We start from the raw sequence: 12,385 nt of genomic DNA, 5'->3' as shown, positions 1-12,385 counted from the left end.
ACCACAAATTTAATATATGTAGTTCATTTTTAAAAAATACTGTGGCTTATGGAAGGAATGTTTTTTGGTGTCAGTGTCAGATGAAAAATGGGGAAACGATTGCACATGTTAAGCACTACTTTGGCTGGGAAGTTTCCTAGAGCTTGGTTAGGTAAATTCAGAAATTGGATGGTTTCTTTTCCATAAGTTTTGATCTTCTCCATTGATCCCTTGATATCATCCTTTGAATCTGTTTGTGTGAGATGAGGTTGGTGTCAAAAAGGTGAATTAAAGGTCTGTGAAATGTTAAGACAATTTGCCAAGGTGACGTTAGGGTCATTTTAGATAACTTAGAAAAAGATGAGTCTGGGGGTTTTCCTCTAGTTTTTAAAAGTTTAGCTATCCAGTGAGTCTTATAATTGCTGACCTAGTTCCAAATCAAGCTGAAGGGAGTTAGCAGCCTCTACTGACTACAATAATGTTTTGCATGTTTATTCTAGAATGACAAACAGAAATATAAAAATTAGAAAAATCACAGGATGGGTGAGATTCTAAAAAACACATCAGAAAATCCAACAGAAAGGTTACAGTGTGTGTGTGTGTGTGTGTGTGTGTGTGACATGGAAGGGGAGTAGGTAGAGACCAAACAGACTAGAATTTGATTAAAATGTTAATTAAAAGTACTTTTTATAATCAAAGCAATTTATGCTAGTTGGCATGCTGATGAGTTCCAACAGTTAATATGCTGTACTTTCCCTTTTTTTTTTCTTAGTGTACCGAAACTGCTCAAAATGAATCTAGTAGCACAGATACTATGTCAGGATTTCTACATGGATTTCATCCACCATTTACATAAATATAACATTGAGGAGTACAGTATTCAAATGTGCAATCCCTCTGCATATAGTTTGAAATGGTACAGTTTTCAAGAGTGATATGTCAAATGATTATTCCGAATAGGACAACATTTATGCTTTCAGAGGAGTAAATCTTTTGCAGTAGAAACAACGGTCTTGTGGCATCTTGAAAACTATCAAATGTATTACATTGTTATGTGCATGTGGAATGGCTGGTTCAATGAGACGTACACACACAAGCCTCTTAAGTGGTATGACAATGTTATGAAATAATAGGATGGTTTTGTTTTTTAAAAAGAGCAAATCTACATGGCAGTGTAGAAGGCATGGCATCACGAATTCATCACCTCAAGTAAAAACCCAAAATGTTAACGATTGCTCATGTGTACCCAGTAAACAGGAGCATTTTGAGCTCAAGGAAGGGTTATAAAAGAGTTAATGCTTGCACTGAGTCAAAAGCACATTGATTGTCTAGAGGCCTAGACAAAGCAAATAGTAATTAAATAATCTCTTTCCAAGCCAAAGGCTTCCAGTGACCTAGAGATGATTAATATAGTTAATATGCCCTTCAGGAGTAAAAGGGGTTGCTAAATATATGTTTCAAACAGACACATTTAGCATCAGTCGGTCCAGTGCAATGTAGTTCGGTCTGGTGAGATCCTTTCCCCCCACAAGTCTTGGCTGGGGTGGTGGGGGGAAAGAAAGTGCTTTATAATGCAAAAGACATAACAAAGATAGATGAGGGAGTTAGGCAAGATGTCGATCGTGGCTTTATATTCCCATAAGTACTGCTTATAACCTCTAGTATATGAAAACTGTACAGAGGAAAATGGGGATGCGAAGAAGGATGTTCAGTTTTGTGTATGCATTGTTGTTCACAGTGAGTGCATAGTGTGTGTGTGTGTGTAAACTTAATAAAATATTAAGTAGGAAAAAAGACAGCAAAGTGGACTGAATGAAAAAAGAAAGGAAGGAGCTACTATAAAGTACAAACTGTATACAATGGATTAATCATATGGAAGGGAATACCTGTTGGGATCCCCAAAGCACTGGAACTGTATGGGTGTAACAACATGCTTTTGTGTTAGAAAAGTAAGAAAACTGAGTATATATTGGAAAATTGTTCTGCATGGTTATCTTTTTTAAAGGGATGTAACAGTTGTTTAGATTGGAGAGGATTTATTTTGATCCTGCAAATCTGCTTTCCTGTTATGGAACAAACACTGACCTTCTCCATAAAAGCTAAAACTGTATTCTGTGTCTGGCACAGCCTGTATGACACCGGCAGCTCTAGTGAGACAAAATGGCTTGTAAAAAGCTGCTTTTTTATACTATTGATCCATCTAGCCCATTATCCTCTCCACTGATTAGTAGTGGTGCTCTAGGGTGTCTGAGAAAGGTCTTTCTCATCTCTGCTACCCAAGATCCTTTTTAACTGGAGATGCTAGGAACTGAACATGACTTTTGTGCATGCAAGGCATGTGCTTTACTGAACCACAGCCCAGGGTGCCTACAACGAGGTTCTTCTACGTTGGAATGGGAGACTGCGACAATGATGGTGGCTGCTGGCAGCTGTACTGTGCTAAACTGAAGTTTGTGTTCAATTCCCTTCAAAGTGTAGATTGTGAAATTGCACAAGTTTTAGGATCCTTGTTCTTCTTCCTATTAGTTCTAGTGCAGAAGCTTCCAATATTGGATTGTTAGGCTCTGCTTGTAAACAATAATTTGCAAGGAACTTGAGCAGATTCTTTGGGTCTAAGAAAATGATTTTTTTCTGTTGAAATGAGTAAGAGCAAATAATTGTAAATCAAAATACTTCACCTTTTATCTACACTGAGATGTGAATTGTGCTCAGTTGTATATTTAGTGCTTGAAAAGCAATGCAGTGTAACTATAAACACACTAATGCAATTAATTTCATTCATTTCTAAAATCTGTATGCTGCCCTTTGATGGTTTATAAAAGGAAAACAGTATCAAGAAGAATCAAAGCCTCATTATAGTTTTACACACTGAACACTACAATCATATACATGTCTCCTCAGAAGTAAATATTGCTGAATTCTGTGGTCCTTACTCTCAGGAAATTGTGCATAGGAATGCAACAGTAATTGTATAAAATATCCAGATAATACAAACAGGTCATTGTCAGCCTTTTAAACTCAACTGAGGGAGGTATTTGGGGTTGCAAAATTGATAGTGACAAGTAGCAAGATCTTTAAAATGGTTTCACCTGTGCTGTCGAATTTTGAAACAGAGCCCTGGTTAAGGTGGCAGGTGGGATATAAAAATTTCATAACAACGTGGACAAAAAACAAAAGAGAAGGGGAGTTTTTCTGGTACCTCTGCCCTAGGACATGTAAGTACAGTCAGCTGGAATATAGCCCGGAAACTAATTGGCAACCTGCAACAACAGTTTGCTTATTAGGGTGGTCACTTAACACATCTCCACAAAAGAGGACGCTGATTTGTGTAAAATTTGCTTCCACTAATTCATATGTACAGATACAAATGTAGAATTGATTACTAAAATTTTAATAGACGTACAATATATTGAGAAAGACTGGACAGGTGATCTGTGTGCTTGCTCAATCTGCTGTCCAGGAGCTGCTTTTGATGGGCAACTTCAAGGTCCCTGCTCTCCCTTCTTATGGGTCTTTATCTTTAAAACCAGACAGCTCACCAACTAGAGGATTCCTTCAAACAAAGGACTGTCCTCTGCAAAGGAGAGCATATGGACACCCTATTGTTTTTGCCCATTGTGGTTGATACAAGTCAACATCCTAGCTGTTGAACAATGAAGGGGGCTAAAATACATTGTATAACTTGTTATGGATTACAAATGAATATGAATATTAATGTCACAGAGCAAGCATGGCAGTTAATGAATATTAATTCACTCGTTCCCAGGGACCATTCTAAACTTCAAACTCAGTTATTTTGAGACCAATGCATTCACAAGCATAATCTTAAGGTACTTTATTCCTAATGACACAGAAGCTAAACTACATGGGATGTGGGAGATTTGTGACTGGTTCTCACGTTTAGTTTTTAATTAAAAATAGCCATGGGGTGCTTTGATTTGAGTTGGATCAATGGCCCTGTGGGAGGGGCAGTCCAGCAGTTTTGGTGCTGACTCCTTCCTTTGTGCCACAGCTCTGAACTAATTTAGAGCTGCCTGTGGCTGCCTTGAACTGAAAACGAAAATATTGGGAGGTTTAATCAAAGATCTCCTGCAGTCACGTGTTATTTGGACTCGTTTTCTTTCAATAAACTCCACATTCTGCTGTAACCAATAAGCCATACTTTGGATAGTAAATTCAGTCTATGAATAACATATTTGCTAATAGGCCAGAAGTATTATGTACAATACTGACTTCATTACATTGCAAGTTTCAGCTGCTAAAATGGGACAAACCTTTAAGTGGTGTGTGCAGGTTCCTATAGAATCGTTCTGTTGCTTGCTCCATTCTATGTTCTCTAGCTGACTGTTGTTCACATATTAAAAGAAAAATGTGTGAGGCAAAATGTGTGTATTTATAATGTATTTCCATAATTTCATTTCAGCAGTAACTGGATAGGCGGTGGGAAACATTTGACATTCTAAGTCAAATAATAACAGCTCTCATATCTTAGCTCCAGCTTTGCTACTTTAGTGACAGTGTCTTGTCGCTTTGGAATCTGCTCCTGTTGTCAGCTTGATGCATCACTTGCTATGTAGGATTTAATTCTCTGCTGCAAACAAAGTTTAAAGAATCTGTGCCCAGTGTGGGGTGTGGGATGGGTGTGTGAATTATCAAAACATGTTATAGTGATACTGTTTTTCCATAACACATTGACTTCTCCAAAGTCGCTGAACGCTCCAAGAAAATTGGGTTCTTTTATTTCAGAAAAAATAATAATAATAGAAAATAAGTTCTTTAAAAAGAATTCACCATGTTTTGGCTCTAGTTGAAAAGAAAACATCAAGGCTTAGACATGTGTGGTGTATCATTCATCTCCTCTCCCCACCCCAGTGCATCTCAAATTGTGTTCCTGCCTAGGAAATAATCCAAATCCCCAGAAGTAATGCATACCAAAAGCTAGATTTACTAGGCATTTCAAGAATGATAATATGCCACCCCAATCTCTGAGTGGTGAGAGATTTCAGGGGGTTCCAGGAGTTTACCCAGGGTTCAGTTTCCTTGGAATGAGGCAGAGCAGATATACTGTGGTGTCCTTTCAGTATATGGTTTATTTCTACATATATACAACCTGAGCCTAAAATGGAGGGGATTACAGCGTTAAAACCCCCAGAAGGTCTAGCTTCTCCCATAGCCACAACTTTGGAGGCATGCACAAATCAAGCATTGCCCTCACGCTCTAGCTTCTGCCTGCTTCTAGCCCAGCTTCCTCACACACTACCTATTGTGCTTCTCACTATCAACCAGGTGAGGGAGGAGGGGGCCCACCCATTGGCACAAAGCCATTTCCATTATTATACTAACTACCATGCTTAAGCCCATTAACACATCAAGAAGCTGGTCTGGCTACTTCCAACAATTGAATCCTCCCATTAGATTTTAGCCCTTGCTGGATCCAGGATGCCCCAAATTAGAAGGGACTCTGGCATCGTACAGACTAACCCCCAACCTCCCAAACTCACAGCAATAACAATTATCTGGTTTGTTCCACCCAGATTTTGATGTGAAAGACTGAAGTCTGCATAAGCAGGAGAGATGAGCAAAAGCAGGCATCTGATGCAGTTAAATTAGTGGGATGCATCTCCCCATTGGTTGGTATATGAAACCTGTACCAGCCTTTTAGGAGAAGGGTGTCTGGGTGGGTACTGCTGGGGCAGAGGATCTTTGCTTCAAATAGCCAATGTGACATAGGAAGTGATATTTTACACTTTACACCATAGATGGGGAGCTCCTGTTGCTCTTCGACTCCAGCTCCCATCAGCCACAGCCAGTAGGGCCAATGGCCAGGGATGATGGGAGTTGTGGTTCAGCAGCAAGGGGAGCGGGCACAGGTACCTGTATCTCCCATCTCCAACACCCATTTATAAAGCCCCCCTTCCCTCATTCGTCCTGCCTCACCAGAGGTCCTCTTGCTAACAGGTGCATTTGCAGTTTTAAATGAAAAACTAGATATACGTAAAGTTTATGTTCCTGTCATGATTCCTTAAGACTTGTCTCCACACAGCAGTCTTCAGACATTTATAATAATGTTAGCCCAGACTCCAGATTTCTGGAAATTAACTTTCTGCCTAATACATAATTAAATAAGTGCCTCCAGAACATGACTAATCTATATTATAAAAATAAGAAGTAAGTACAAAAGATCAATAAGGTATGGGAGAGGCTTTGTGTGTGAATTTTAGTATTACAGATTAGACTTGAATTTGATAAACATTGAAATATAGTCTTAAGATATTCTTCCATTAAAAAAATTATTGCATGCATTGTGGTGTCAGAATCAAAATGAATTCTAAAGAGCTCCTTAATTTCATGTTTTACGTGTGATATCTGTTCATATTCTGTTCCTGTCTGTTTTTTAGAAAGTTTCTACCACACCATGTGGTAGTAACATTAGCATGGGAGAAAGGATGGACCTATTGGGCAGTCTCACCATCGCACTGAGCCTTCGATGAGGACATTGTTTCTATATTTAGTTGCTTTATATGGAGTAAACATAATGGTCTGATTTATGAACAGGCAGTGATACAAACAGATGTTATGCATGCACAAGAGATAACTATGTATGTAGAGCTTTGATACTCTTTTTTTGTTTGTTTTTATACTCTTGTTTCAGTTTAGCTCCCCTGCCCCTGCAGGCTTGCAAAATATTAACTTGGAAGCAGCCCTTAATTGTTTTTAAGTTACCAACACCATACTTCACTATCCTCCAAATGGTTCAGTAATTTTGCTTCCTTTGTTACACTGTACCATGTTTTGCCTGTGAATACTTTCTTTCTTTGGGTGTTTTCCGATGCAACTGTATAGCATTTTAAGAACTCTACTGCCTTACTAATAAAAGAACAGCTATTTAAGCAGCTATTAAGTTAACATTTCTTTATTTTGTGCCTACTGAGAAGTAAGGAAGGCTTGAACCCTCCAATATCCCTGGCATTTAAGGTCTGATGCCTGTTTTATGGGTAGTGTTCATCCCTTGAAATCCATTGACTTGCTATTTAAGTCCATTCTGAATATAACTTAGTTTATTATAATCCTACATGTATGACCACATTTCTATCTGTGCAGAATACTTGTTTGTGTAGATATTTACACGTAGAAGAATGGCAATTATTTTTTCATACCTTCTGAAATCTCCTGCCATTTCTATATGCTGCCTTTCTTGACTAGGTTTTGCTGACACTTTACAAGAGCTTGATTTTCATAACTCAAATAAAAAGAACACTGCATAGAACATAGCAATAGATGTAAACATTGCAGTTTTCCCCGTGAACTGCTGTGTTTTACTTATACTCAGTTTACCTAGCATGCAATGCATACCCAGCTGAAATTATTTGCTTTGGGCTGTAATGACTTCAGCCATGGTTTTCAAAGAAGGCCAAATAAATCTTTCTTTTACACATCTTAATAATAAAGCTAATGGCTTCAGAACTATTTTTGTAATACTTGTTGCCCAGATAGATCAAAATAGTTTGATTCTGCCTCCTTGTTCCAGGAATATTTCCCAGTTACTTGGCAACGAAAAGTAACCCTTTGAGAACTCATTTGAAATAATAATAACCCCAGTGTACCAGCCAACCTCCTTTTGTCAGACAATGAGTAAGTTTTGATCTGTGATACATAGACAATGCAAGTTGGGTTTGGTGAGAAGATGCTTGTTTTCTCCAAGCAGCAAGCAAGGTAGCTTGGTACTCAACAGAGATTCAGTTTGATTGAGGTGGAGTTAAGGCTAAAGAAAGTAGCTATGTGACAAATATGGCTTCTTTTGCCCTTACTTGTTCTTGCTCTTTCCTTGTGGCAGGCTGAAACCTAGATAAGTTGAGTGAATCTCTTCTGGAGTGTTGAGTTCAGAGCATCATCTTGATAGAGGAAATAGACCAAATTCTTCTACATTTCTATGGTTCTATCACTGTCCTGTTTATCTGAGTCCATTATTGTTTATTTCTCTTATAACACTGGGTGCAAAAATGAGGGGGGTGGAGTGGAAACCAGTTCAGTAAAGAATAAATAAATGTGTTTATCTTGGACACACAATGTGCTTCAGTTTGTTGAGTTTTGATCTTTATTTAAATCATGCATAGCCTCTTATACTCTATCCCACCCTCTCAAATGGATCTTGCACATAATATCAAGCTCATATGGAGTACACACTCCATATTCTCTTCTGGCATGTAAAGTTAAGCCAGCTTGTTTATATAATCTAAGTACTTGTCAGTTTGTGCTTTTTGAGTGTTGTGTGCGATTCTGTTTGCTTATGTATATTCTCAGTATGAATAGATCTTTCGCCAACCTGGCTGGCTGTACTTTTGCTTTGTTAATACTGTAATCAGATTGGTTGGGAGACATAATGATGATATAACCAAACAACTACACTGGCTTCTTTTGCAAAAATAAACTATTTGTATATGCAGTGCTGTACTGTATATGTCTGCCTCTATGACAAAGCACACTTTAAAGACGACAGAAGACAATCTACACATATCAGTGATAATGTGTTTTGCTGCGCCTTGCACAAATCAATCTAAAATCTCTTGCGTAGGTTGGGAATGAGTAAAACTGAGTGGATCACACTTGCAGTGATGGTTTGACTAATACATAGCAAAGTAGTATGGGTCATATCTATCATTCTCCAGTGGCTAGTGCAAGAGTTCTTGTGCTAATGGATGGGCAAAGTTTCACAACAAAATATTCCACCTAGGAATTGCACTAGCAGAAGCTTCTTACTCAACAGCAGATTTTTGTTGAACCATCTTAGGTCATGCACTTGTGTTTTCTCTTGCACCACCATGTTCTGCCAGCACTACGTGGCTTTAACTTACTGTTGCACTGGATACAGTCCTATGTATAATGTCCTTTATAATTTTTCAAATATGTCCGTGCCTTGCAGTGGGTTGGACTAGATGACCCTTGTGGTCCCTTGCAATTCTACAATTATATGATTCTACCACATTAACATTTAGATCATGAGAAATGTTATCATGTTCTAGCCAAACTTTGATGCATCCAGATGATTGCAAAGTGATAGCAATGGAAGAATCCAAGCTCGTAGTTGCTAGTACTTAGCATCTGTTTTACACATTATTTTCAGAATATAACCTACTGCCAAAACATGTGAAAGAAAAGTAGGGAGTTAGGCTTTGTACATTACCTTACAGGGTATTGAAGTAGTTATATTCATAAATAGAGGAGGTTATTTTTGTTGTTGATCTGGAGACGTTCCAAATTTTCTGTACATAAGGTACATAGGACTAGACAAATATTGCTCTTCAGCCTGCAGCAACAAATAAGATACCAATCTTTACTCATATTATCTTATTTTAGTTACAGAGGTGGAATCTACACATATATAAAAAAAAACACCGCGAAAGTGCTTTTAAAAAAAATGTTTTGAAAAATACATTAAATTTTCATAGCTCACTCTTGCCATCCAATATACATTTGTATATTGCACTTTGCAACACATTTAAAACATTTTATTTGCAGCTGTGTAGCTGAGCCCTTAGTGCCATTACTCCCTGTAATTGCACCATAATGGCTGTGCTAGTTGATGCTGCTAGTTAATTCGCCCCCCCCCCCAGCAGCGATCATTGCAGAGGTTGGTACTGTCCCCATTGGGCATGCCAGGCACACTGTCACTCACTCACAAAAGAACACAAAGTCTGGAAGTGTCTTTATGGTCAGTGAAGGTCTGCTAGGATTGTGCCAATTAATTTGGAGAAGCTATAATTTATCCAGCTGACTCCAGGTGAATTTCTTTTGGAATAATATGCATCCACCAGAGGAGAATAAGAGGACCTAATTCTCAGTGGTATACTGGAAGCCCATATTTCTTATATCTAACCTTCCCTTCCTTTTTTTGTACTGAAAAGACAAGTGATACTGAACTGAATCCTTGAAAGATACACGAGTGAATGTAGTTTTCCTTTGGGGCTTATCCACATGTGCCTTTCCTCTGCTCTTTCCAGGCGTGGCTGCACTTTAAAGCTCCATGTCCAAGTGACCCTCCTTTTTTTGCTCCAGAGTTGTTTTCCCCATGAAAACCCATTCTTAAAAATAGAATCAGAGTAAATGGCAACCCCTCTACCTTTTGACATAAATGCCATTTTGAAGTATATGGTGTTGAAGGTGGGTTTGTGGATTTTTAATTCTTTGTGCAATTGTCCTAACCTTTCAAAGTACTGGACTGGGTGTATTCTTGCGGCTAGTTCACACATTACATCTACCATTTGGCTCTGTGTTGTATGAAGTAATTGAACATTAGGTCAACTGTGAAGTCATGCTTGTGTGTTGCAAAGCCAGAGCCTGCTGAATTAAGGAAGCTTATGTTTCTGAAGTTGAACCAAATTCAACAAATGTACAAATGCAGTGCTTCTCTTTTCTGTTTCATCTTCTGTTGTAGGGATATAAAGCTACAGTTGTTCCTGCCATCTTCTGCTGTCGGTTAATAGAACAGACATGTTCAGCCCAAACTAGAGAAATTCACAACTTTGGTGAACAGAGACTTGTGCAGTATGTTCTGTACCAAACTGAAAGACCTGAAGATCACTGGCGAGTGCCCTTTTTCATTATTGACCCAAAGTGGGATTTCAGATGAAAATGAGGATGAATGTGCAGAAGTGCCAAATAGTTCCAAGGCTTTGCCAATTTGCAGAGAAAAGACTACGCACGGGAACCTTCCACAAAGGAAAACCAGCAGGAGCCGAGTGTATCTGCACACTTTAGCTGAGAGCATCTGCAAACTCATCTCTCCTGAGGTATAAATTATTATGATGCTTTGATGAAAGTAGTCTACAAGACCATTCTAAGGGAGGTTTTAGAGGAATGCCTTTTAAGCAATAATTTTAAAAGCAAGACAATTTTCACTTGATGAATGCTCCTTTTCAAACTCTGTTCTTGACGTTGGGTTCTGTTTTCAGTTCTAATTATGCCTAATCCTGTAGTTTGAAACCTTTTGCATTTATTTAATCTTATTTCACTACATCTTCTGTGTTTAGGGAAAGGAAAAGAAGGATGATTAAAAGCAACTCAAATACGAAATGTTTACTCACACATTGATTTAGCAGTTACTTAGCAAAATTTAAAGAGGTTAGCAACCTATGTGAAGTAAGGGTGGATAATACTTTGTGCCAGATGAACCATGGCAACATCTAGTTGGAGCAGGTTTACTCAGATTTATTCCATGTCAGGGCACCTTAATTTATTATAGCAGTGAATTTGTTGCAGCATTGATGAGAGAGATGCTTTCTGGAACTCATTGCCATTCTGGCATACTAACATGTGAAAGTTCGGAACCATGTGAGTGGGCGCAATCACATAGGTCTTTCCCAACCAAACATATCCTGTAAGGAAGAGGTAAGATGAAGGATCTTTGCAACTGGCCTGCTGCACTTGGCTTCCTAATGTTTTGATGACAAAATAGGAAGCCACGGGGAAGCCATGGGGAAGCAGCTGTGGTAACCAATGAAAAACCCAGGATTGCAATCCCGTTATCACAGCCAACCACCAAGTTATGTTTTAGACCACATCTCAAAAAACAAAAGATATTGTAGAGCTGGAAAAGGTGCATGGAAAAGAACTACTGGAAACCACCTAATAATGGAAAACAGTTGGAGCAACCTACATATAAATTGGTACAATATTGAAAAATTGATGTGCAGATAAGTGTGACTTGCACTGAGCACAAAGGGGGTGGTGTCTGTCATCTCATCTACTGAGCACTGTAGAAGGAATGATGACATAGTGTTGATAGAGGATTGCTGGTCAATAATAATAATAATAATAATAATAATAATAATAATAATAACAATAATAACAATAATAGCTGTGGAAACTGGAAAGGGGGAAATGAAAACTTATGGATTATAACCACGAACCTTCAGACCAGAAATCCAATATACTATTAAGGGAAAGGGCAATTTTGCTAATTGGATGCCAAATCTTTACATGCTGTTTATTACACATCTCGGCTCCTGCTTTTTACGGAATGTCTGTTTTTTTAGTCTTCTCCCCATTGTAGTTGTAGGAAAGGCACCCGTAACTCAAAAACAGTCTATAAATCCATGGGAGAGTGTGACAAGAAGCAATTTTAGTGGGCAATGCAGCAATGTCTAAAAGCATTCCTTAGTGAGATAAGTAGCCTCCCAACATTGAGTCAGACTAATGGTTCATCTGTTTCAATGCAGTCTATTCCAAATATCATCATTTTTTTTGGATTCACTGAAGCATAGATATTTTTCATTGCACCACTGTATGCGGTTCTTTAAAAAGCAATTGGGCAAGTTGTCTTCCACATGCAAAGTATACTGCCTACCAGGAGTAACGTATAATATTCATGCTGCTGTCTTTTAATTTAAGGGTACTTAAGCTTAAGCTC

The 12,385-nt window shown here is 38.4% G+C and overlaps 1 protein-coding gene and 1 long non-coding RNA gene across 2 annotated transcripts in view; one reads left to right on the top strand and one right to left on the bottom strand.

Moving 5' to 3' along the window:
• LOC310770563 overlaps positions 1 to 12,385 on the bottom strand; it is a 285,355-nt gene that overhangs the window by 180,454 nt on the left and 92,516 nt on the right. The gene's annotated exons all lie outside the window — the stretch shown is intronic.
• GUCY1A1 (guanylate cyclase 1 soluble subunit alpha 1) overlaps positions 1 to 12,385 on the top strand; it is a 35,154-nt gene that overhangs the window by 7,683 nt on the left and 15,086 nt on the right. Inside the window, exon 2 of the mRNA XM_083572141.1 lies at positions 10,412 to 10,766. Coding sequence (XP_083428267.1) covers positions 10,524 to 10,766 — 243 coding nt within the window. The 5' untranslated portion in view covers positions 10,412 to 10,523. The remainder of the gene's footprint in view (positions 1 to 10,411; positions 10,767 to 12,385) is intronic.

This window comes from Podarcis filfolensis (assembly GCF_964270895.1).
Source record: "Podarcis filfolensis genome assembly, chromosome: 9".
Taxonomy (NCBI): domain Eukaryota; kingdom Metazoa; phylum Chordata; class Lepidosauria; order Squamata; family Lacertidae; genus Podarcis; species Podarcis filfolensis.
Note: the sequence above shows the minus strand (reverse complement) of the source record. Positions and strands in the feature narration are given on the sequence as shown.